Genomic DNA, 25,734 nt, shown 5'->3' on the forward strand with positions numbered 1-25,734 from the left:
TGCTGTTAAAGGAGAACCAGTTGCATTAATGTGGTATCTTGGACTCCTGGGATTGTAAGAATGACAGTAGAAAACTGAAAAAAAAATCCAAGCACTCCGAAGTTGAATAAATACTGATAGCCATTGTTAATTCTTATTTTGAAAAAGGTGCCATGGCTCTGCAGTAGGGAAAACTAGAAGTATATGAAGGGGCTAATGACAAATTTACCATCTTTGTAACTTTCCTAAAGGAGTCTAAATTACCCCTAATAAACAGGATAGAATAGGATACAAATCCTCACTGTTTTGCTCTGTATAAGTAGCAACAGAGTGGGTTCAAGGTAGTCAAAGAACACTGAGGCTCAGCAACAGGATCTGGTCACTAGAAAGACTCATGAGGGGTTCATTTTTTGGTATTCAGTGGCTTTTTCCTTCCTTGCTTTCCTGGGTCTATTCAGAAGAACCCAATGCCTAAAAACACAGTGACAAAACCCTTCCAGTGAAGTCAGTATCCTTTAAGAACCTGTCTGTACAGCTGCCAATACTTTTTCTACTGATTAACAGTCAGGAGTCCATACTCCTCCTTGACATACCAAGTGAGGAAGAATGACGCCTTCACTCTATGTTAGGTTTCCAACCAGAGTGAGATGGATCGAGTAATTATCCAACACCAGAGGCTCCCAACCTTATTTCTACCTCTACAGGAATAACTTGTATGCTCAGTCAAGTACAGGCATGAAGCAAATTCCTTTTGGTTAGGACCAGTTCTTATCCGAAAGTAAACTAGAAAGCACAGTTTCTGCATCTGATGGGTAAGGTCTTCAGGTTTCCCAGATTTCTGGGTGGAGCTGAGATGCTTAATCTGAGAATCCATACGAGAAAGCCCCTTGTGGCTGCAGAGTAAGACCACCCCTACCAACAGCTTGGTATCCAAGCGCACATTAGAACTCATCCACACTCCTCTTCAGAATGCATGATCTATGCAGTAGAGAAGGAAGGATGGCTGTTGCTAGATGTGCCTCCCAAAATACAAACATTGAGCAAGGAACATGATGGCAACCAGTGATTATGAACGTCACTTGATTTTTAACGGACATGGCTAGATTTTGAAGGTAAAAGCAAGTGCCAAGTCATTTTATAGACTGCTGGCTCTCTTCAGCACCCTGTTAACTACTTGACTCTCATCAAATGACCTCTTTCCAGTTGACATAAGAAACACGTAATCAAGACACAAAGTGCTGGGGCTTTGACCTCAGGTGACTCAGAATCAGCCACCATTCTTGCTGCTTATAAAACTGGGAAGAGTATTCTATTCAAGCAGACCCTGTTCTAACCCCAGGTCCCAGTTACAATAATGGCATGGCTTCCCTCCCTAGCCCTCAAGTTGGAGTAGCCCTGGACACCTGTTTTTGCTCTAGACACTCACTAGGGTAGTCAGTGTGAGCCAAAAACTCCCTTAGGAGGCTCTGGAAAGCTCTGAGCCCAGAAAGGATGAAAATCAAGAGAACCCATGAGATTCACTCTCATAATTTCAGGATGCTATAGAATCCCTCAAACCCATGTGTGAGCCCTCAACCTGTGAGTCTCCCTGAGTTTTGTGAAGGATCTACCCTTATACTAGGCAAATTTGGTAGTGTGTGTGTGGAGATCAGTTAAAATTTAAAGCACACTCTAGTGTCTTCATTAATTACCATGGATTTATAAGCCAAGCTTCTGCAGCCAGTCTTTCTTCACTGTTTCTCTCCTACATGTGTTTTCTTTTCTTTTAAATATTGTTTTTATTATAATTTTATGTAGTGCTTCACCTGCATGTATGTCTGTGCATTGTTTGTGTGCATTGTGTGTATAGAAGCCAGGGAAGGCCATCAGATCCTGAAAACTGGAGTAACAGACCACATGAGGAGCCATGTGGGTGCTGGAAATTGAACCTGCATCTTCTGGCAGAGATGCAGTGCTCTTAACTGCTGAGCCATATCTCCAGCTCTAAATGTACTTTTAAATACTGAGAGCCCTATTGATATCATACATTCTTCCTTTCCCCTCCTGTTTCATAGGATGTGGTTCATTGTGAGTTTACCCTTTTGCACTCCAGGGTAGTGAACTGAAGCACCTCTGTGGCAGTGGACCAAGTCCACCATGGTTTAAAAATTCCACAGAGCAACCGAAGTTTGCATTCACAATAAAGGAGCAATAAAAGTAAGGATATCTTGTTTTTTTCTTTCCTTGTGTGAATGTGCTCTTACAATAGAATGTTAGAAGAGATACTGGCTTTTCTTCCCTCTTGAGATGCTCAGTTACCCACCAGAATCTTCTTTTCCATGTGAGATGCCGTTATACTCCATTTCTCAGCTTCCCTTATATAAATATATAAATATATAAATAGTATAAATATATAAATAGTTCTATTAAGACGAGAAAGAATGGTCCCATATAAAGTCTATCCTAATTAAAATTATTCTATGTCCTTCTTCTATTCCAGCTGGCTATAAAAGGCTCCAGTGGTCACTAAGGCAAGGAGCATGTTGGCCTGCACGACAGTTTGGAGGAATATTATACCTCCAGTAGATGAATCTGTAAATACTGCCACATGTCCCAGAATGAGCTTCTATTTGTGCTGGATTGTTGTATGTTTCCCACTTTTTTGTTACAGTGATCAACCTGTATTAGATAAGACCTTTGCAAATCCTTTGCTCAGAATAGAGAAAGCTTTGTGTGTTGACTCTAATAATAGTAAAGTGATTAATTTCTATTAAGCTGTTTTATCATCCTAAGACATGTGTGTGTGCTTTATATATATTTCATTCTATTAAGAAGGGAAGTACTGATCTCCATGTCTAGTCCATCCTCATTAAGAACATTATTCTATGTTCCTCTTTCATTCCAGCTAGCTTCAAAAGGCTCAAGTGCTTTGGATAACTAAGGCAAACTATTATTTTCATCATTGTAAGGACTATTGTGACACCATAGAATGAGCTATTCTACCACCAGATCATCTTGTCCTAAATTATTTCCTATGGACTGATTTTCTTAACTTGGTCAAGAATTGCTAAGAACTTGGTCCCAGAATTCTCATCTTGGAACTCACTGATCCATTGCTAGCCATCAGACCTACTTTATGGTTAGAATCTCACCTAAAATTCACATCCCAGACTCAGCTAATCCAGATCACTACTTGCCTGCTTCGGCAGGAAATTCTTCCCAGGTAATCCATCTACTTGTTTAGAAAAGGCTTTGTCATGATTACCAAAGGATCACTTCTCAGTGGTGGGTATCTGATTGCCTGTGGGCTCCTGGTCTAGTTTGATCCATTTCCCACCTAACCTGAAAACACACACACTATTTTCCTACATCGATAATTCTGTTGATTCTGCCTAGTGCCAGGCATGAGGGATAGAGAACAAGAGAGTCAATTCACTTTGGGTTTTGTGGATCACCGTATCTATCCCCTTTAGTCCTGTCCTTTCCAGATCTCAATGACCTACCCCTTCTCCATTAAACACACCTGAAAACATGTCTGCTCTGGAGTCCCAACCTGCTCCTCTTTGGGATGTCCAAAAGTTTATTTAACTATAGATCTGATCACCAGTCTCCTTGAGTTCTCTGAAGATCTAAGAAAGGAATCACGGTATCAAAAACCACCTTTGTCAAAGCCCAGTTACAGGTGTTCTTGGAAGCATCAGTGAGCCACAGGAGGAAAAGGTGGCTGCCATCCAGCCCACTGTAAGAAGAGAAGAAATTGCTCCACTGCTTTGGTGTGGGCATGTTTGTTTTTTCAATCTAAATTTATAACAGGAAATTTGGCAGTTCACCTCTGTAAGTCGTTTGCATACTACTTATGTATGAGCCAGATGGCACCTCTTTGTTTTAAAAAATTAAAAAGGAAAAGGAAAAAAAATAAGTTGGATCTTATCATTGCCTCTCCTCCTGACCTCCTATGTGTATTCTAGAATCTTCACAGAGCAAGAAAGTCCAGGATGACACACAGGCACACCCGTGAAAGCACATGCGAATGCACACAAACACGTAAACTAGCTGTGTTTATCTACATTAGTTAGCAAGTTGAGTGATCAGCAAGTTCTTGGTCCTAGTAATCAAGAATAGTGGAGCAACACAAATTTGAACCAGGTTACAGAGAGCATCCTTTATGGTGTTCTGTCTCTCTGACAAATCATTACATTCCTTGGAGCCTTAGCAAGTGTATACTGAACAAGAAAATATTACATAAATCTCTCAAATATAGGCACAGCTCTATGCTTTGGAAGCAAGGGCATACAAACACTGGCCAGATAGAAGGGCAATGCTGATGACCCATTGTTTCTATGAAAGCTGAAACGTCAGGAAGGAATTTTCCTTGAGGTGATCATCTGAACCCTCCTCCTTCAGGGCAGCTATATGAGCCTAGTCTATTTTCCAGTGGTCAGGAGTTCCTCTTCCTGATCCAAGAAGCACATCTGGAAATGAGACTATCTCCAGAGCGTTCTTGCTTTGGGTGTAAGGAGTGCTGAAAAGACAATAAAAGCAGTAGTTTATCTAGCAAGTATTGTATTACTGGCGCTTCACACAAGCTAAGTTGCTTGCTTAACATAAACATACCTTTGCTGAGTAAATATTTCTGTCCTAATTTTCAAAATAAGAAAGCTGAACTGAAGCATAGAGCACATGGTGTTGATAATGGCCAAACATTAGGGAGTGAGCATAGCTGACCAAGAATTCTTTAGTAACAATGATGTCTTTCAAAGAGGATAAGACTTTAGGGATATTTTTGTGACCTCAGGCATATGTATTTCTGTCTTTCATTTTTCAAAAGATTTGGAGTGTGTGTGTTGTGGGGGGAGATTAAGTATACCTCAAGGCATGGGGGTAAACAAGTATAAAGGGATTTTTAAAATCTGTTCTTTCAGTGTGGCCACTGTAGATTTACCTACCCGCAGAGCTGAATTTCACTGAAATAGCTATCCTTCCTTATTTCATACTTTTTTGGAACCATAGATATATATTTTCAAGCCATCTAGCTTCAGCTAACAGCCTGACTTGGAGCTCAGGAAGAGGGAATTCAAGATACCTGGACTGTGGACAATTCCCATTGACCTCACTTCCTTACATCTGTCCTGACACCCAAAGAAACAAATGGGTTTATCCCTTGATGCTTTCTAGGAGAAAGAGTAAAGTTAATGGTTGCTAGAGCAATAGTAAAGGTGTACCATTTGAAGTGAGCACTTTTTATTATTTATTTGTTCTTTTGTTTGTTTTTTTACCTTTAAACCAAAAAAGAAATATTAAGTACAACCCAAAAAGCCAATTTCCAATCTCTGCTGGTATGTTCTAGTCTGTTATGGTTTCCTAAGTCCTGATAAGAGTCCAGAGAGACCAATGAAGTATAATTAAATATCTTCCCTGCTTGGAAAAAGAAACCCAAATAAACAAAGAGCAGCAAGCTTCCCTTACTTTCATCATCCCTACAATAGATTTGAGTTTAGCTAGTCAAGAAAGAAAGCTCTACTATGTAGAGTGGAAGGCAATTAAACGGTGCAGACTTCAGCTAGACTCTATGACCCATATACCTACTGAATAACCACATCCAGGCTTTGGATATGCGTGATGGGGAGAATGGTCTAGATGCTAAAGATTATGCTTCAGTATATCCTAACAGGTTTTCACTGACCATCAGCCTGTGGGTTTGCTACATCATGCTTCCATTCCTTGTTTAGAGATACTTGGTAAGGTGGGTGGCCAAGGCTGGCCATGTTGCTGGGGACACATTGCTTGTTCCAGATTTGGTTTATTTTGTCTCCTGTGTGCTCATGGTAGCATGCCATTTACCATCCTTTGGTTGAACCATGAACAAGACACTGCAGTCATAAGAGGCATTTCTAAAATATTCCTCTGCACTGTTACTAAAGTGGAATTCCTTGAGTAATCAGTGTCATATCTCAGTGATCAATCATACATCACAAAGTCGTTCAAATAAATCAAACAAGTGTGTACTTGTCAGCCTCAAAGCCCACCCTCCTGGATTACCATGCTCAGGCCAACAAGATCATAATAGTTCACAAAGTGATCATTTCTTTTCTACCTGGACTGGACAATTGGCTCCCAATCGCCTGCTATGAGCTGAATGTTTATGTTTCCTTAGTCCCCAAGCTAAAATAAACATGTGGTTCATAGCAGAATTGCAGGTAATGGCATAGGAGCAGGTCTGGAAGTAGACATTGGTTAGAGGAAATTAAATTGTCAGCCTTCATTAGAATTAGTGACCTCACAAAAGTGACCTTTGAGAATCCTTTGCTTGGAAGAAGCTTCCAAGGAAGAGACAACAAGAAGGCCATTTGTGAACCATGGAGCCCACCCTCACCAGACATGGAAGCTGCCTGAGCTCTGTAAAGTTGAGAAATAATTTTGTATTATCACGCCCTCCGTGTTCTATGGGATTTTGTTCACACGTCACAGATAAATACACTGTGCTCCACAATATTGTCCTTCTGTCTCCTACATCACAAATCTAAACCCTTCCCTTAGGCAAAGTGCCCAAAGTAAGTCTTCCATATTTTATTATTTTTTTCCTTCTTAATTTTTTTTTCTTCATAGAGACTTCTTTCTGTGTAGACTGGCCTTAACCTTGAGATCCACTTGATTCAACCTTTCAACTCTTGAGATTACAGGTGAGTCCTGGTATGGGCAACATAAATCATCCTTATTTCATAAAAATGTAGGTCCCAATGACTTGACCCATCGGTGGGTCTGTGGGTATCAAGTTGTACCCATGCTTCTCTTTCTGGAAAAAGTAACATTCATGTCCATTTACCTTTAGCTTGGCCATAATAACACAGGAAACTCACTGTTCTTTAATGAGAAGATTCCTCCAAAATGAAAGTAAGACATGATTCTGCCCCCCAAAATGAGAGTAAAACATGATTCTGAAAGCAAAATAAGATTTTGAAGTAGGAGGTAGATAATTGTATGCAAATAAAACTTCCTCCAATCAGCCTATGACCATCCTTTCTCCAAAGCCAGAAATGAGCAAAATGCCCCATTTTCTCATTTTTCCAAAGCCAGTAGGATTATGTTCGAGCTACTTCTAGTTTACTTTGGTTTCCACTTTTCATAAAGATCTACCTTTCTAGACAAGATTACCCTTATATGATCATGAGGAAATTCAAGAGAATAAAACATGTTGTGGATGAGGCTAGATCAGGAGATGGGTTGGACTATCGACATAGCACCAATTGTTTGGGTGTGCATTTGAACATACATCTATATGTATTCAACTCTGTTTGCATAAAGAATAAACTGTGAAGCAGTAGGAACATAATGTGCAGGTTATTGAGATGTATAGAAGGAGCTCAGTCTAATGTCAAAGAGGAAGGAAGAATGGCCTACCATGATAATAATAAGCTGATATGCCAAAATGCAGGAGTGGCTGAAAGAGAACTGTTGAGTGCATTGGTGAGCATGCATGTGCATACATCTGCACCATAGTGACAGCGTAAATGGACAATGACAGACATGTAAGCAAGGCACTAGCTCAGCAACTGAGTCCTGCAGCTGGGAGAGCCTCCTTACCCTGTAGTAATCAGTACTGTAGACGTCCCTGGACATGCCGAAATCTCCAATCTTCACTAGTAGATTGGCTCCAACCAGGCAGTTCCTGGTGGCCAGGTCCCGGTGCACAAAGTGCTGGGAGGCCAGGTACACCATGCCGGAGGCTATCTGACTGGCGATGTGAAGCATCTGAGAGAGTCCTAACTCCCCCTTGGCCTGACGTGGCTGTCCATCCACGAGGATCATCGCATCTGGTCCATGGGCCCTGTAAGGAGGAAAGGGTGGGAGGAGCAGAAAGAACTTAGCATATCAAAGGTAAAGACTTTGAGGTTTCCGAGGCTCTGGAACATCCTTCAGAAATGAAGGAAATCCCTTTCTAGGCTGCCTATCTCTATTTCTATCTACCCAAACTATTTTGAGTATGGCTATAGGTAAAACTACAAATTAATTCCCCACTAAGATGACACAGACACACTCAAATGGTAGAGGACAAACTTTCTCTCTCACTATCTAACCACTTCCCAGGGTCTTCTCAGGTGAAAGGTGCTTATTATAGAATAATTAATAAAGTAACCACTAAACCTTACTATATGTCAAGCACTATTCTGATAGTTTTAAAGACATTTGTTTAATCTTTCTAGCCTGGTTTTTTTTTTTTTTTAATTGAGGCAAAAAAATGATCAGAAACCTCAACCAAAGTCCTAGATATCTCAGAGTAGCTATATGGTATTCTGGAGACATACTGCAAATTATTATCTATGATTATAAAGGAGAGCTGCCAAAAGGGGCATCAAGACGGAATTTAAATAGTTCTAAGGCCCTACCCCTTAAAGCTCTGATTGGCCAGGCAGTGTTCATTTGCATTTATGACAAGCTCCCAGTGCTGATGCTGCTGACAAGCTGTCTGCAGCCCCCAGCTGTAAGTGGCATAAGGCTAGCTCAATACCCGTAACTACTCCACAACAGCAAAAGCAAGGCAGGATAAAGAAACACTTTGACTCTAAAGCAGAGGTCTTGGGAGCCCAACTCTCTCCATGCTAAATTCAAGCCTGGCTGTGTTATGATAACACCCTGCCTTGTCAGATTGGTCACTTTTAGTGTTCACTCTTTCCTGCAGAAAGCCCAATGAGCCATAACCACACCCAGGGCCCTTATTTATGAAGTGGAGGACCAACGAGCCCTGGTGTACAGGGAGGCCCCAGCCTGCTTTACTGCTTCTCCAATTTCCACTGAAAGGCACCATTAAATAGGAACACACTCTGTTTATTATCTTTGGTGGGCTTCCCCTCTCCCTCTTCTTAGGAAAGCAGCTGCATCAGCTAGCGAGGGATGAGCCAGGAAGCCAGCTCCCACTCCAGTGTACCAGGACATACTCCTGCAGGTCTCAAACACCACCAACCAGGAGACATGCTAATAGGCAGAATTGACCCTGGGGGTTAAGTGGGCATTTGAGAGACCAGCCTGTTAAGTCAGCTCCTAGCAAGATTTGCTGTGACCCAGGCTTTCAGCATGGAGTTTTGGAAAAGCTTTGCCTTGATTAATAGAGCCTAGGAAGATGGGTGAGAATCTGGGTACCCCTGAGAATCTGGGTAGCAAGTTGCCATGAAATGCCTGGAGAAACAGTTAACCTTAATTTGAGTAGACTCCCCATGCTGCCTTCAAGAAGTGAGTCCAAAGACAGACACAGAAGGATCACTAAGTTCTTCCTACATTCCTGCCACAGAGAATTAAGGGGTGAGTGATTCGGTGCAACACAGCTTCTTGTTATCTCTGTTATGGCTCAAACGTAAAATGCTTCCAGAGACTCATGTGTCTGAACATTTGGGCTCTACTAAAGGAGGTTTTTTGTTTGTTTGTTTGTTTGTTTGTTTAAGAGGTTAGGAACCTCTGAGAAGAAAACCCTTGCTAGAGGAAGTAGTTCTCTGTCACTGATGTGGAGGTATGGTACACTTTCTAACCCAAATTCTTTCTTCTCCAAACATTCTCTGTTCCTGACTGCCAATATGATTTGACCTCACATGCCAGCACCATGTTTGCTGCTGTGATGAACTGCATCCCTTTGAACTGTGAGTCAAAATAAATCCTCCTGCCCCTAAGTGGCCTCTTGCCAAGTAGTTGGTCACAACAGTAAAAAATGTTACTCTCTCTTTTGGTTTGTGTTTTCTTATTCCTTGGTGTTTCCCCTGCCCCAGCCTTCACGCTTGTCTCTCCCTGCTGCTCCCCCTTCTGCCTTGTTTTCTTCTTCTTTCCTTCATACTAAGAGATACATGGGGACTTTGTTGCACTTGAGATGGGAGAATCAGCTGTACCCCTGATGAATATGTTGTGATGAAAAGTAGGGCAGAGGAAAGAAGCACAAGGCAAGGGGAATTCTGCACACTGAAATGGGGTATCATCTAGGCTGGAAGCTACCATGATCCAAAGCTCATATAAAGTAATAATAATTGTAGTGATTTTTACAATAGCAACTGTTGTCTCAGTATATAGTTACGACATGCAAAAATGCCTGCAGGCATTATATACACATTGCCATGTAATGCTTCTAGCAACAACTCCATGAAGCACTTATAATTTGACACAGTAATAATTAAGATAAACCCCATGTCTCTTATGCTAAGGACTGAGGTCTCCAGGAATCTATTTCATTACGGATTCAGGTTCCAGAGACTTAGAGAATCTTGTGGGTTTTCTCAGTATCTCCAGGGCCATTTATTAGGAAATCCAAATCATAAAGAGAGACATGAAGACTCTGCCAAGTCTGACTTTTCCCTTTCCTTTCTCTAAGTCTAAATGCTGACAGTTAAAATTCACCTAAATACAAAATGCCCTTTCTTTATCAACCATCTTTACTTTCTGATGAGTTTACAATTTGATGACATCAAATTCATCATCAAAAATCTCTATGGTTGTGAGATTTTTCAGGGTGGATGTAAGATACTAATCTCACTTGGCAAGTGAGATTTTTACTACATTGGAGCAAGAGAGTAAGTAGTCTTAGAAACAGGGTTTGTGAGTCTCAACCTAGGATCCACATGGGATATATACCCCATGTTTTATTTTTCTTCTAGTCCATCTGGGAGTCAAGAAGAAAAGAACAGGTGTCTCATCATGGATACAAAAGATCAAGTCCATCTGTTAAGGAGATGACACATGAGAATGACGGGGTTAAGTCTGGGGAGGTAGCTCGCTTTTAAAAGTGCTTGCCTGGCATACCTAAAGCCCATCCTCAGCACCACATAACCAGTTACAGCAGCGTACACCCAAGATCCCAGAACAGAAGAGATGGAGGCAGGAGGATCTGAAGTTCAAGGACATTCTCAGCTATATAGTAAGTATGAGGCCCGAAAGCATCAAAGATGGGGAAGGCAGAGAGAAAGAAGAGGGGAGAAGGCAGGAAAAGGTAGGTGCTTTTGATTTGTCATCCTGAGACTTGCGCTTACAGTGGCAAGTATGATTTCTGATCACAGAGAAGACTCCAAAGGTTCAGTGAAATAGAGAGAGGGGACCAAGAAGGTTGTCCCATCTTGCTTACCTGAGGAACTTGTTAAGGTCTCCGTGCTTCATGTATTCAAAGACCATGATGAGTGGGTCACCGTCACCACACACCCCATAGAACTTGACAATATGCTCGTGTTGCAGGTTAGTGAGCAGCTCAGCCTCTCTCTGGAAATCCTTCCTGGCAGCCAAGGTGGGATCCTTCAGGGCCTGAGAACCACACACAACATTAGTTTATAGCAACCAGGGGGCGGAGAGCTATCTTCTCCAGCTGGTGAAAACTGTTACCACATCCATCTGGATGCACAGCAAATATGATCTATTTTAAAACATAAAGGCAAAGCACTGAACCCCTTCTTCAGAGAGCATTTTGATTCCTGTCAAAGGAGAGACCCACACACCAGGCTCTGGCCAGTGACTTCTATCTATGTTCCTCTTCCCTAAGCCTCCCTCAATATGAATAGCAGGGAACAAAGCTGTGAGGTGGAAGATCTGAGAGACCCCCTCTTCCTAAATCTTCCTTTACAGAACAAGTCCTTCTGATACAGTAGACTGCACAGCATCACCCCAATTGCTTCATCCTTGTAAATCAGTGTGCACTCAGAGGGCAGAGAGCTTTGTTTTCTAACTGGTGAAAACTGTTACCACATCCCTCCAGACACACAATGAGTATGGTCATGCAGTGTCACAATGCTCCCCTCAGCCTTTGAGTCCTTATGTCTAAATGGTAAAAGAGGCTGTATTGGCAGAGGAGAGTGAGCACTTGGCTTGCAGAAGGCACTGTGTTCTCCAACCAAAGGTTTAAGAGAAGTGTTATGGGGAAAGGGAGTTTGCAGTTAAATTATGGAAATCTTAGAGGCACACAAGACTTGGGACACAGCTACCAAAGCCCATTGCAGGATGATGAAGAAGTGAGCCAATGGGAGAAACTCTGCCAAGATTCTATGACTTTGTCCTACAGGGATTTCAGGTCCAAATGTGATCCAGAGAGAAATACAGACGTGACCATTTCTTATTCCAAAAAGAATAATACAGTAAAAAGCGTACCCAGTTGGGGTTTTTTAGCATCAGATGGGGAATGTGACATCAAAACTAAACATATTTAATGCATATAAAAGGACACTACTGTGATAGCTAGTGTTGGTTGTCAACTTGACACACCTGGGAAGGGGGAGCCTCAGTTGAGGAATTGCCTCCATCAGATTGTTGTGAGTGTGTCTGTGTGACATTTTCTTAATTACTGATTGATGTGGGAGGGTCCAACCCCCTGTAGATGGTGCCAACCCTGGGCAGCTGATCTTGTGCTACATAAGAAAAATAGCCTCATGTGAACTTAGGAGGAAGCCGGTGAGCAGCATCCTCCATGGGCTCTGCTCCTGCCTTGAGTTCTTGCCCTGGCTTCCATGATGGGCCGTAATCAGTAAGATGAATAAAGCCTTTCCTCCACACATTGCTTTTAGTCATGGTGTTTATCACAGCTATACCAAAATGGAACTGCCATCCTGAGGATGGCAATGCTATCCAAGTTAAAGGATAGTCTGTTCAGAGAAGAGTTCTATGCCAGAGAAGAAGCCTATGGAGGCATGCCCACGCATTTCCCAACTACTTATAATTGCCTTAAGGTCATACATCTAATTCAGTATGTAATGGCCACTAGGTAATCAAGAAGTAAGGCTAAATCAGCGCCTGATTTCAGGTCACTGAGACTCTAAAGTGACTAGACACTGGCTTGCTCTCTCTCTCTCTCTCTCTCTCTCTCTCTCTCTCTCTCTTTTTCTCTCTCTCTCTCTCTGCTAGATTCATGGCCTTTTCTGGTGATTCAGACAAAATGACCTGCCATGCAAGTGCTGCAAATCCTCCCTAGCCAGAGATCTTCTTCCATCTGCTGCAGCTCCATTGGCTGAAATCTGCCAATTGTTTTGGATTTCCAAACTGCAGTGACATGAACCTGCAAAGGATGGACTAAGTGAGCCTTTCCAACTTCTCAGTAACCACTGCACATCAGGAATGATGGATGCTTAGTGTGAAAAGGCTATCCACCCCTTCCGTTCCCCATTGCACATTTCTATAGCTGGAAAACCTGAGGCCAAACCTGTTTGAGAGCCAGCCCATGTTCACACATTGTAAATGACAGGAAGAATAGCACACATGAGCAATTCTTTTGCTGAAATTCACAGTACCCAAGACTTCAGTAGCAATACTCTCCAGGGCCATCAAAGCAAATGTGACTTGCTGACCTGAAGCCCCACCCCAACTTCAACCAGCATCACCTTCCCCTCTTTGGGAAATTTAAAAGATTTCACCAAAAAAAGCTCTCAATTAAATGGCCTAACAAAAAGTACTGAAAGTTACAATCTTCCCATTTTGTAGGTGTGAAAATTAAGGCCCACAACATACATTTAGCTTGCCAAAAATTGGACAACAAGCTATGGGCTGGATACAGATTCCAGAATACTTTTCACCCCAGCCCATATACTTTAATTAATTTATTGGAGGGACTTGTTAATAGACAAGTCCCCTTGAGAAAAGAAGGTAGACAAATGAAGGGATACACATGTAACAGACTGAGCTTGGAAAGAGTGTGTGGGCTGATGTCACATCAGCTACCTCCAATAAAGATTTCCAGGCAGAAAGACCAAAGGTGATAATAAAGTGAGACTCATTTTCCCAGCCTAGCAGTGATTTTTACCAGACCTAATTCTCTTTTTTGACACAGATTTATGCTATAGCTGAGGATGACCCTGAATTCCTGCCTCCACCTCCAAAGCCCTAAGATTTACAACTGTGTTCTACCATGATTGGTTTTATGCATTTCTGAGGATTGAACCCATGGCTTTGTGCATGGTAGGTAAGAAGCCTGCCAACTGAGCTAGAGTCCCAGTTCCCAAGACATATGACCCAATGTGATGATCACTTCAGTTCTAGGGGAGGGGGGAAACCTAAGAATAAAGGAAAATCTTCAATGGCTACCAGCTATGTGAACAAATGCTTGTCAGCCAAAGTATTATGGGGAAAAACAACCTTTCCAGGTGACCTACCTCCCTGCCACACTCCTGAGCTACATAGGATAAAACGTGGCCATAAGGTGGCTGAGTGTGAATCATTTATTTTCATGAGGAATGGGAGAAAAAAAAAACAGAGGAACCCAGCATGGGTGGGATGGGAGAGTATGAAGATTTATGTGAGCACTGGATTTATAAGAGAGAAAAGTAGATCAGATTTGGGGGCAGCCAAATGGCCTCTCTCCATCTCTTTAAATCATTCTCTCCCACAGCCCGACATCAGTGGCAGCCATGGGATATTTCTACTCTCAACCCCTGAGCAGTCACAGCCAGAGTCTGTCCCTCAGGCTGGCACACTGAACCACAAGGCAGACAGAGTTCCTCTTGAGAGATGGGATACAATTCAGCCACTGTCACCAGGGCTTCCACACCCTTTTCCTCTTCCTTCACACTGGGTTTTCCAGCTGGTGGGTCAAACCTGAAGTTCCTATGTAACTGTCAAAGTGAGGGCTGTAGCAACTGAGGGCCAGAGTTGTCAGTGGCCACAGTCCCCAGGGATTAATGCAATTGGGACAAGATGACAGGAGAATAATGGGGAGGGAAACTGGGCCAAAAGTTCTCTGGCCATGCTCATAGGATTCTATATCCAATGCTTCCTTGGTTGCTGGGCAACTGAAAGTGGGTCACCATGAAGTGGCATGGGATGGAGTTGATGTTTATCATAGCCACCAACTGTTGGCACAGGAAAGAAGGTCTTGCCATGTAGCTTAAACTTGAGGATGTTCCTGGCCTGGCCCCTTTGAATACGAAGCCCAGCCAACAAGAACTAGAAGCTAATTCCTTATCTTCGTCTTTTCTCTTCAAAATGTAGAGGACATTTCCCTTCTGGTCTTGTTCTCCACATGAGCCAGCTCCTGTGAGAACTTCAGCCCTGGAGATGGGGTTCAGCTGGGCTGCTCAACAAGACAGAGTGACTCAGAAACAAATGTGCTTAGCCCAACCCATCCCCAGGCATTTAACATCTTCATTTTGGCCAATTGCTGCCTCCCACTTTGCCTTTTCTCTAATGGGGGAAAATATTTTAAGTGATTTCATTAATACCTTACAACTCATCTTATCATGCACACAGGAATATGCACACCCCTGAGTGTACAAGTATATACTCATGTGCATTTACTTACAATTGATCTGTTATAATTGTGAAAAACATTTTTTATTTTACTCCCTCTGCACTTGCTGCCATTTCTCCTCAGTGAGATTCCCAGATTTACATGGGAGAAAGATGGGTCATCACTACATGAACAGATGCCCTTCTCTGGTATGTCACTGGCTTTCCATTATCGTTAGCATGAAACTCCAACTTCTTACCAGGCATGGACACAAGATGTCAGCTCTGCCCATCTCTTTCTACTTCCTCTCCCCAACTCCATGTACCCTCCCATTTATTATGCTTTGATCTCACTGACCTTTCTATACCCTTGGACCTTTTCATTTGATGAAGAACAAATGGTCATAAAGGCCTTCAACAGAACTGTAGAGATATAACTAGGCTGCTGAGTGAGTACTGGCCATCAATTCTGATGAGCATACTGACTGATGTCTGGTCACATACAGAGATACTTCTGTCCCCAAGAGTTTGGGGCAGAAACTTACCAGGAATCCACTATCATTACCCACAAATTTACTCATGAGAGTTAAACTTGATCATGTCACCACTTGGTGCAATGAAACACTATAAAAACACAATTAAATATGAGTGGGAATCAGGCAGTTTAATTAGACCCCAGGAAGAATACTTTGTGAAGACATTCTGAACGTCACTGACTACAAACTAACTAGCATTGGAAGAAAAATCATTTGAAAAAAAATGAGAAAACAGTAAAAGGAAGAGATTAAAAAAGTCTCCTTTCTAAGTATTGAAGGAAAAGCATCAGAGAGCTCACAAGGAATCTGAATCTAGCTCTACCAATAATTTACCATGTGGCTTGTGGCTGCTTAATAATGCCAAGGCTACTGCACATCCTTCCTCAAATAAAGTACAAGTCAATTCTAAACAAAATAGCCAAATATTAGTGGAGTGTTTTATAAACACTGGTATAGTTTTTAAGATCATTATTTTTGGTGAGTTTTTGTTTCATTTTTCTTCTCTTCTTTATATTTGAGATTTTATTTTATTTTAATTACAGCCTTTCTCCCTTCCTTTTCCTCCCTCCCCACTTTCTTTCAAATTCATGGCCTCTTTTTCTATCAACTGTTATTGCATACATACATGTATGTGTGTATATATGAATGAATGAATGAATGAATGAACAAGTGTACATACATACACATATCTTCAAATATAACTTGCTAAGTTCAAATAATGTTACTTGCTTGTATGTTTTCAGGGCTGACCATTAGAATGATCGAAGATGTGATTTTTCTCTGGGAAGGTCTGCCTCTCCTACACTCAGCTCTCCTCCGTAGCCTATAATTCCTTGAGTTCACTACTAAAAGTATGCTGACTAATGCTGACTGTGCTTTCTGGACTCTCCTAGGAGCACTGGACAATGTCAGGGGCACTTTTGCTGTTACAATGGGAGTTGGCATCTACTGGACAGAGATCAAACAAGGCTGCTAAACAAGGCTGTAAGAAAAGCAACAGCTTCCCAACAACAAATTATCCCACTCTGCTAAAAGTGCTGAAGTTGAGAGATCTTGTATTAAACTTTGTAAATGATAAATACAAATATATATACCACTCCCAAACCCTGAGATTCTGTCCTTAGATTGTTGCACAAACGCTTTCAGTTCTTGCTCCAATTTAAATCTCTATAACTGGAAGTCATGAGCATTCCACACAGATCAAAACAACTCTCCAATCCCAGAGAAATCCAAATGCTGAGGCTCAGATGTATTAAAAGAAATATCATGCAAACTCCAAGTTGTGAGAACTGTCAAAACAAGAATATGAATTCCTGCAGACCAGGCCCATATTTATTTTGAAATAAGGACATTCTCCAAAAAAAAAATGAAGAAATAATTGCTTCTTACAAAAACAATGCATAAGCCAGCAAGATGGCTCAAAGAGAAAAGATGCTTGTTATCAAGCCTGAAGATATGAGTTGAATCCCCTGGATTCATGTGGTAGAAGAAGATAATCACCTCCTGAAAGTTGCATTCTGGGCCACACAGGTACTGTGCATACACATATGCACACATAAACATAAATAAAATGTATGATCAATATAGATTTATGCCAGTCATGGTAACACATGCCTATAATCCTAGCACTAAGAAGGCAGAGGTAGGAAAATCACCATAAGTTTGAGATTAGACAGGGCTACATAGCAAATTCCAGGTCAGCAAGAGCTACATAGTGGAATCCCATCTCAAAAGAGAAGAAAAAGAAAAGAAAAACCAACAACATAGACAATTTTTTAAAAGATAAAAATAAAACAGAAAGATGAAAGAACAAAAATGAGAAACCAATTCGGTGTCTTGGAAATAAACTACATGGTCACCAAAGTTAAAAAATATTATTCCACATATGGAAAAATTCAAACATGTTAAAGCACAGGGATGTCTTGTGTATTGTAAGAACCTTAAGGATCACTCTGGACTAAACACAGAATGGCAGAGAGAGAGGAAATAGAAGGGAGCAGATTATATATGCATAATAAGAAAGTGTCTCCCACCTTCCAAGCAAGAGGTTTGCTTGAGGGCCAATTCTGTGTATATGGACTAGTTGTTAAAGGACCATATAAAGTGATGTCACCAATATGAAACTATGAGATGGTTATATATAATCCCTGACATCTGATAGTTGGAAGAAACCACATTTACTAGAAATCTAACTTTGACTTTAGAATTTTGACCTTTCCCTAGGCTACTGAATGTGATTCAATTCTCTCTTAAGATAGAAGGTAACAGCAATAAGCCATAGCTCTCTGTCAACTATGAGATAACCAAGGATACTGTCATTGCTCTGTAGCATACTACATAGCTGGATATGATAAACAATCTATCTATCTTCTATTTATCTATCTATATCTATGTATAATGTATCTATCCATTATATATATATATATATATATATATATATATATATATATATCCATTATATAAATATATATATATATATATTTCCCAAGCAGAATCTCGCTATATATCCCAGGCTAGCATCAAATTTATGATATTCCTGACTCAATCTCTTTAGCACTGGGATTATAGCCCTGTGCTACTGACAACTAGTTCTGTCTTAACATATTTGTAATTTATGATGGGTATTGGGAAGATGTTTCACTGTATACCTAGGAGCATCTGGAATTTAATGTCTTGATTATACACAAATTATGCTCTATCTTGTCCTGTTTTCTATTTGTTTGGCAGGTGCTTGTCTTGGCTCAGCAGGCTACAAACACTTTAAAAAAAAAACAAGCTGTGCCTGCCACACCTTTGTTCCTATCATATCAACTGCTGGGCCAAAAATACCAATAGATTGAAAACTCACACCCAATTTTGAGGAAACCTAGTCTTGGGCTATGCTTGCCAATGTCCTCCAGAAATATAGAATTAACTTTCTTTCAAAATGAGAACAGAGTAAAGAGAAAAGCTTGAAAAAGGATGAGAATCCAGAAAGGACAGAGAGCAAGGAGCTCCCATTCCTGGGTGGTCTTGGAGAAGATGGAATTCTGCAGGCTGGGCTAGGCAGCTCCATTGCTTGACAAATGGTGTCAAATTCCAGAGCATTCATCTCGTGAGTTTCCCAGGCCCGTGGGGAGGAGGAGACCCTTTGGAAAGGGTGCAATCAGAAACACATTTTCTTCTTCATCACACATTCTGGCAAGTGTCTCTCTGTGACAGACTCTCCACAAACCTGATGGAGACTGGTGGTTCTCAGTCCTTGTTTTAGCTCCTGCTGAACATTCCCAAACTGGTTCCTGTGCCACTTCACAGACAGAAACTGGGACAGCCAATAGACAAGTGCCATCCTTCTCATTAAGCATAACAGCGTAGAGCAGACACTAAGGCTAAGGATAAAATTAGAAACCTTTCCACAACCCTTGTCCAAGACACTCAAGTTCATTCCAAGAATGGACAATAACAATAATCATTAGCCTTTTGTGGAGCAATATTTTAGGTACTGATTTTGAAAACAGCGATTAGCTATCTATGCCTGTTTTTATAAATATCTATCTTGGAAAACAGCTGCTCATAGCTGGTTCATGTGATATCTGTGCTTCTTTCTCACTGCATGGGCAGGGCTGAGAGATGAAGCAGCACATAGTCTTCAACACAAGATTTAGTCTCTGGTCATTTGGAGGGAAAAGTGGTAAGCTTTATATATATAGCTAATAAAAGCTCAGTGGGTCATATATGATTGCCTAAATATAGCAATGTTTTCAAAATTAGGAATAAATACAGAAATTAAGAACCACTACTTTTCTTTATTGAACATTCACCTAGTCATCAGCAGTTTTGAGAAGATATTATCACTCTTATAGTCCAGAGTGGAACACTTAAGCCCTGCACAAGGTCATGTAGTTGATCAGTGGAGGACTTAAGATTTGTATCCAAGCTGTCACTCTGATGCCCATGCTAGGTGGTACCCTGAACTACACCATCTGCATCTGCTCAAATGGTTCACACTCTATGGGCAGGGACAACCTACAGATAAATACCCATGACCATGGATACAGAGACTCAAAAGTCAAAGATACATAAACTAATGATGGAGTTTCTACCGAAACATTTAGTATTAAAGACAAGATCATTCTGAGGTCCCAATGAGTGTCCTCCTCAGTGGCCATGTCTTCTATCCTCACCTCCAAGGTCATTTGACTTTTGAGAACATCATGCAAACTTCACAATGGCCTCAGAATGTTCTAGTATATGAAAGAAGGCCACTTCATTCTCCTGACTCTATAGTTTGGTTCCAGACGTCAATGAATCCATATGACACTTGCTCTGTCTTGTTGAACACTGGTGTGTAGAGAGAAGACTTTCTCCTAGAGCAGGGTATAGGGGGGCAACCAATGGAAACCAAGCTTCTTCCATACTTTGACAGCTGCAAACTTTCCTGGAGCCTCACTGGTTCACAGTCCTGTGGTTAAAAACCCTCCTGCAACTGCATGTACTCCTGAGATCTGAGCTCAGATGACACAGCAGAAATTTTAGAATTTATCTCAACCTTACTCACCAGTTCCAGGTGCTAACTGTGTGACCACTCCAACCCTATCTCCCTCTATTCCCTGTGATGTCTAGTACCTTTGAAATGAGCCCACCCTGACTCATCAGACAGCCCTCTTTATCCATCTCTTCTTCTGAAATGTAGCCAAATACCTATTTAGGCTGACAGCACATCCACAAATTATTGAAGAAACTAATCTCAAGCTCCCCATTCACAGACAGAATTAGTTACCAGACATACCCCCATTACATACTGTGGTTATTGACTTCTAAAACCAAAGTCATGTTCAGTCTATTGGAAGCTGCACTGGCTTTGAGAAAGGCTCCTTGAATGGAGTTTGATACCAGTTTAACACAGCCCTCTTAATGGCCCTCTATCTCACTGGGCCACCACCAACCCTGTCCTAGTTGCCCATGTGCCCAAGATTTACCTTCACTGCCACAAGCATCTTGTCTTTGGTGGGACTTAGATTGTAGCACTCAGCCAGGAAAACCTTTCCAAAGGCTCCCTCACCCAATTCTCTCTTCAGCACGATGTCTCTCCTCTTGATGTGCTGAACATCTGTAGAAGTATCACAAAGGAGACAGAACATCAGATTCTGGCACCTTCAGGTCAGCAGAAATTTAAGGTACTTATGGGTCCACAACGGGAAGAGGCAAATGTTAATATCTCAACTTGAGCATAGGGATTGTCATGGGTTTCTGAGCTAAGTCTGACACGAAATGAAACCTCAGCTCTGTGCCAGACTAGCTGCTGAACACTCTATACCTTAGATGTCTCAGATGAAGGCCAGAGCTAATGGTAGTTTGTAATCAGGACAGAACATGAATCAGTGATGTCACTGAGTAGGGACATGTCCTGTGATGCTGCACATGAATGGAAGCATCCTGGCAAGATGTGGATTCTGATTCAGTGGGCCTGAAAATCAACATTCACAGCAAGTCCCTAAGTGATGCTAGTGAGCTGCTGGTGGCTCTTTAAACACCAACTTTACCAGAGCGGAGTTGAGAATCAGATTTGGATACTGACTCCATGACAATCCTGCCTACTTTTTCCCCCCACCCCAGTTTAGGAAAGTTTATCCCAGAGCCTCAATTTCCTCATTTATTAAATGGAGTTAGCAACAAAACTGTCCTCACTGAAGCCCTGTGATGAAATGAAATAATCCAGATTAAGAAGTTATCTTAATCTGGGAGACACTTAGAGACATGTGCTCAATAAACACACAAAAACATGCACGCACTCACACATTCACACACATACAAATGCATACATATATACACACAAATATGCATACATACACGCACAAATACAAGCACATGCACATATAAACACACACACACATAACTACACATACATATAGGTACGTGCCCATATGCACAGATACACATGCACACATATATGCATGCACATGGACACACAGAAGCATACAAATGTATACACACATATACATATATACATATATTCTTGTATACACATGCACACACCACTTATGTACTCATATATATACACACACAAACTCATACATACACATGCACACACATATATGCATACATATGTACACATGCACACAAATACACCCAATATGTATGCATACATACATACACAAGCATGTACTCACACATACACACTTACAGATATATATACACACACACAGATACACACATACATACATATATACACACACACATACCATGTACATGTCCTTATACACAGACACGTGTATCCAGACATAACAACACAACAGTACCCTGTTCAGGATAGAAAACACTCATAGGGAGCTAAAATTATGCCAGGAAAATCTCTAGCTGGCCAGCACTGCTTCTTTGAGAGAAAGCAAACCAATGAAATCACAAATGACAAGTTCAAAGACAGCCTCCGATCTGGGGTCTGTGCAACCAGAAGAGCTGCCCGTGCCCTCTGCTAATTTAGCAACCTAATTAAAGTGTGTCTGCCAGGAGAAAGCAGAGCTGTGACCTCAGCCCTCCCACCTCTTTGGAAAGAATGCTACCAAGGAACTGTACAATCAGGGGGCTGGTGAAGAAAGGAGTGAGGTGGGGGTTACTCACCGACCTTCACATGAATTGTTCAATAGGCAAAGGCCCATTAAATACCTGTATCGACATTATGAAGCATGTCGCCCAGCCAGCAAAGAAGGTCCTCTCAAATGAGCATGTTGAACAGTGAAAGCTGAACGTGGAAGAACGGTGGCAGACTGTTCCCACAGTGAAGAGCCATGTGACAGGGACAGAGGGGTATAGCTTGAAAGCTGAGCCTAGTGGCTTGGTAGACTTAGGTGCTAATTTTTTGCTATCAGAATTCAATGTCTCACAGGGTCTAGGGTGACCTGCCCCCATTTCCTTCTTCCTTGTAGGCAGTCTTCATAACTCGTGGATAAAAATGGTTTCCTCAGATGGAGAGATGGCTCAGCTATTCAAAGCCCTTCCTTGTTCAATAACCCTGTCTCTGTCTTGCAGCTTCTGAAGAATAGCATATTTTTGGCCTTCAGGGGTAAGGCTAAAAACTATCCCTGGTAGAAAATGAGATGTCTGGATCTCTATTGGGAAGTCATCTGCTCACCACTGCCTAGTCATTCCCAGGTGGCTAGTGATGACGCATGGGGTCCTGCAAAGTGAGTGACCTGCCAAGGCCAGAAAATGAAGATGTGGCCTGGTAAGACAGCTCTCCAGCCTGGAGCCAGGCCTCAGATTCCTCATCTATAAAATGGGCATATCCCACAGCTGGATGTACAAATCTATCAACATTTGTCTTGTGGAACTTTGTCTTCTGTGATTCTCATGACCTTGTGATCCTGAAGTCACAGTGACAGGGAGTCACCACACCAGCCTATTAGGCTAAGGAGATGGCCTGGTAAGGCATTTGCTATGCAAGTGAAAAGACCTGAGTTTGGGTCCCCAGGAAAAGCCAGTTGCAGTAGCTGTCTATGTAATCTTATAGTTCCTATGATTGAAACTGGAGGCAGAAAAAGAATATCTGGAAGCCTATGAGCCAGTTATTCTGTCATATACAGTAGCAAAACAAGATGTCTGTTCTCGACCAACACAAAGGACATCCTCTGACCTCTATACATATACTATGGCATGAACATGCTCCCACATACACATTCATATGTGTACATGTGTGCATGCACGTACACAGACATCCAGAGAGAGAGAGACAGAAAGAGACAGAGAGACAGAGGAGAGAGAGAAAAAGATGGAGAGAGACAGAGAGAGATCATCCTTATTACTGTGTCCTTGTAGAAGAGGTGTGGCCATTATCAGGCTGTCACCTGAGTTTCAGCCCATGTCTCCTCCATGCTCCCACCTTAGCCACATGTCATCCTTCCAGCTCCATCTGTCTTGGAAGATGTTAACATGTATAGTATGCAGTAGGCTGAGACAGAACTCCACTCACACAGCTTCTGACCCATGCTAAAGGAGGAATTTTTGGTGACTCATGTTTCTATGCCTCTAATATTCATTTGTTCACCACACTGGCCTTGATATGTTATTAGTACCCTATCTTGGGTGAACATAAGTTTGTTGGTCCATCTCTCCCCCGGAAACTAATACAATAAACTTATTCCAAATTGTAAATATAGTAAAATATCATTTTCTCATGACTGGTATTATTTTAAAAGAAGGTGAAAGGAAAGCCAAGTCAAATCTCCCCCAGGTGCTGAGCTCAGCATGAAATCCAGAATTCAAAGATATGCCAGAGAAGCCAGTCATGTGAAAAAAAGCTGACTCTGCCTCAGATCCAGTCCCACCCTCTTTTTGACTGGTCAATGAGCAGTACACTCAAAAATCACCCAGAGAGTTTGTTAAAAACAGATTGTTAAAAACAGATTGCTGGGCTCCTAACCCAGAGGTTACCACCCAGTGAGTCCATCTTGAGGCTTGAAAATAGGCATCTCTAAGTTCCCAGATGATGTTGACATTGCTGATCCCGGAGGCACACTTTGAGGACCACTGGAATGGGATGTTTTTTGAAGAGTTAGATAGCTGATACCACAGCTGCCTCTACAGGTTGGACTTAAGTAGTACCAAACCTACCAATAGGTAACTCACACCTCATCCCCAGAAAACCATGAGAAGGTCACGGGTCTTGGATTTACTTCTAAGTCCCTCTTGCCTTTGCAATCTATATGGCTTAAGTTGAGTCAACTGTTTGAAGAGACTGAAGTGGCCATCTATGCCCTGGAGATCAAGCTTCTCTGGCTTCCTTGTGTTTTAGAAACCTCTGCACAGAGCAAAGCAACATTTCAAATTTTCAATGGTCCCTAAGCCCAGCTTGGAGCTCCCTCTCCTCAGAACTTCCCAGCCTCAGAATCACTCAGTGCAAAATGAGACTTGAAGAGCTTTAGAAAGATCTGGAGTCCTCTTTGCAGCTGCTGTGCCTGGGTCATGTCTGAAAGTCTTTTCTCCTCTCTCCCTAGGCAGCAAGAGTCCCAGGGCTTGGAAAGATTCTGACTCTCCAAGTGGGAGTTTCAGACAGGAATGGCTTTCCACCCATCTCTATGTTGAGAGCCTGGCATCATCTCACACTTCCTCCTGCTATGTGAGCACGGAATCTGCAGACTTTGAGCCATGCAGGGGACAGGTGAGCACATTGTGAGAAATCACTCTCCTTCTCTTCCCAGGAACATGGAAAAGGCAAGCTAGAGCCAAAGTGTTTTGCCTAAACATACAAATGAATCATTTTTAGAGACATGGAAATACCCAATGGCTCAGCATAAAGTCTCCTTGTCTCATATTCTTGTCTTCTCAGTATAGGGTGTTTAAGATCAATACATGTGTTTATCCCTGGTCTAGTGGTAAGAACTAGGAAAGAAAGAAGGAGCCAAAAATAAAAGCAGACTTCATCCCACTCAAAGTCCTCCTACAGTAAACAATGAAATCCCAACTGTGGTGACAAGAATCCCCACAAGGTGATTGAGGAACATTGGCAGAAAAACACTGAATAGAAGCCAAATGCATGACATAAATCCCTTCCATGTGGACACATCCATGTAGCGAGGAGGCTGGACTCCAGAAACGCAATATCAGCTGCTTCTTTTCCTGAGCAGAAGTAAAGCAAAGGGAATGTGCATGTGGCCAGTCCTATGAGGTGTACAGCCCTCATTCTCATAAGGGCCCAAGTCACTGGGCTCCTTTCACAGATAAAATGAAGGCTTGGGATACCCTTCAATATCCAGTGACAAACCATGGCCAAGAAAAGCCATTCTTTGTAGGGGGTTCCCAAGCCTGTGTTCTTTGCCCTCCATCAAGCAGCCCTTCCTTGCTTGCTCCTTTATCTATAGTCACCAAAATGGTCCCATCCAAATATTAACTATCCCTGATTCTCCTGCACTGCTCATCCTGGGATTCTTTTACAGCATTGTCCCAATGGAAAGAGCAGGAGCAGGAGCAGGAACAGGAGCCTCCCCCAAGAGGTCTTTCAGAACCCACCAAGCTCTGGGAAATATATAGGTAAGGGAGAATGTGGAATTGAGGAACCCTGAAGGACTGGTTTAGAGTGAACTGTTTCTTTTTCTTTTTTTTT

The 25,734-nt window shown here is 41.9% G+C and overlaps 1 protein-coding gene and 1 long non-coding RNA gene across 9 annotated transcripts in view; one reads left to right on the forward strand and one right to left on the reverse strand.

The window, feature by feature from the left end:
• Positions 1-25,734, reverse strand: part of Ntrk3 (neurotrophic receptor tyrosine kinase 3) — a 375,962-nt gene that overhangs the window by 52,640 nt on the left and 297,588 nt on the right. For all 7 annotated transcript variants that reach the window (XM_031387032.1, XM_031387031.1, XM_031387030.1 and 4 more), the window contains 3 exons: positions 20,618-20,748; positions 11,051-11,223; positions 7,540-7,783 (listed from right to left, as the gene is read on the reverse strand). In XM_031387032.1, the coding sequence (XP_031242892.1) occupies positions 7,540-7,783; positions 11,051-11,223; positions 20,618-20,748 (548 nt within the window). The remainder of the gene's footprint in view (positions 1-7,539; positions 7,784-11,050; positions 11,224-20,617; positions 20,749-25,734) is intronic.
• LOC116102422 lies at positions 978-16,759 on the forward strand. 2 transcript variants are annotated; one of them, XR_004123172.1, is made up of 5 exons: positions 978-1,091; positions 6,565-6,638; positions 10,587-10,846; positions 13,730-13,857; positions 16,553-16,759. It is a non-coding gene; the product is annotated as an uncharacterized LOC116102422 (long non-coding RNA). The 2 variants fall into 2 exon arrangements; XR_004123173.1 differs by lacking the exon at positions 978-1,091 and adding an exon at positions 3,007-3,181.

The sequence above is a fragment of the Mastomys coucha genome, unplaced genomic scaffold (assembly GCF_008632895.1).
Source record: "Mastomys coucha isolate ucsf_1 unplaced genomic scaffold, UCSF_Mcou_1 pScaffold21, whole genome shotgun sequence".
NCBI classification, from domain to species: Eukaryota; Metazoa; Chordata; class Mammalia; order Rodentia; family Muridae; genus Mastomys; species Mastomys coucha.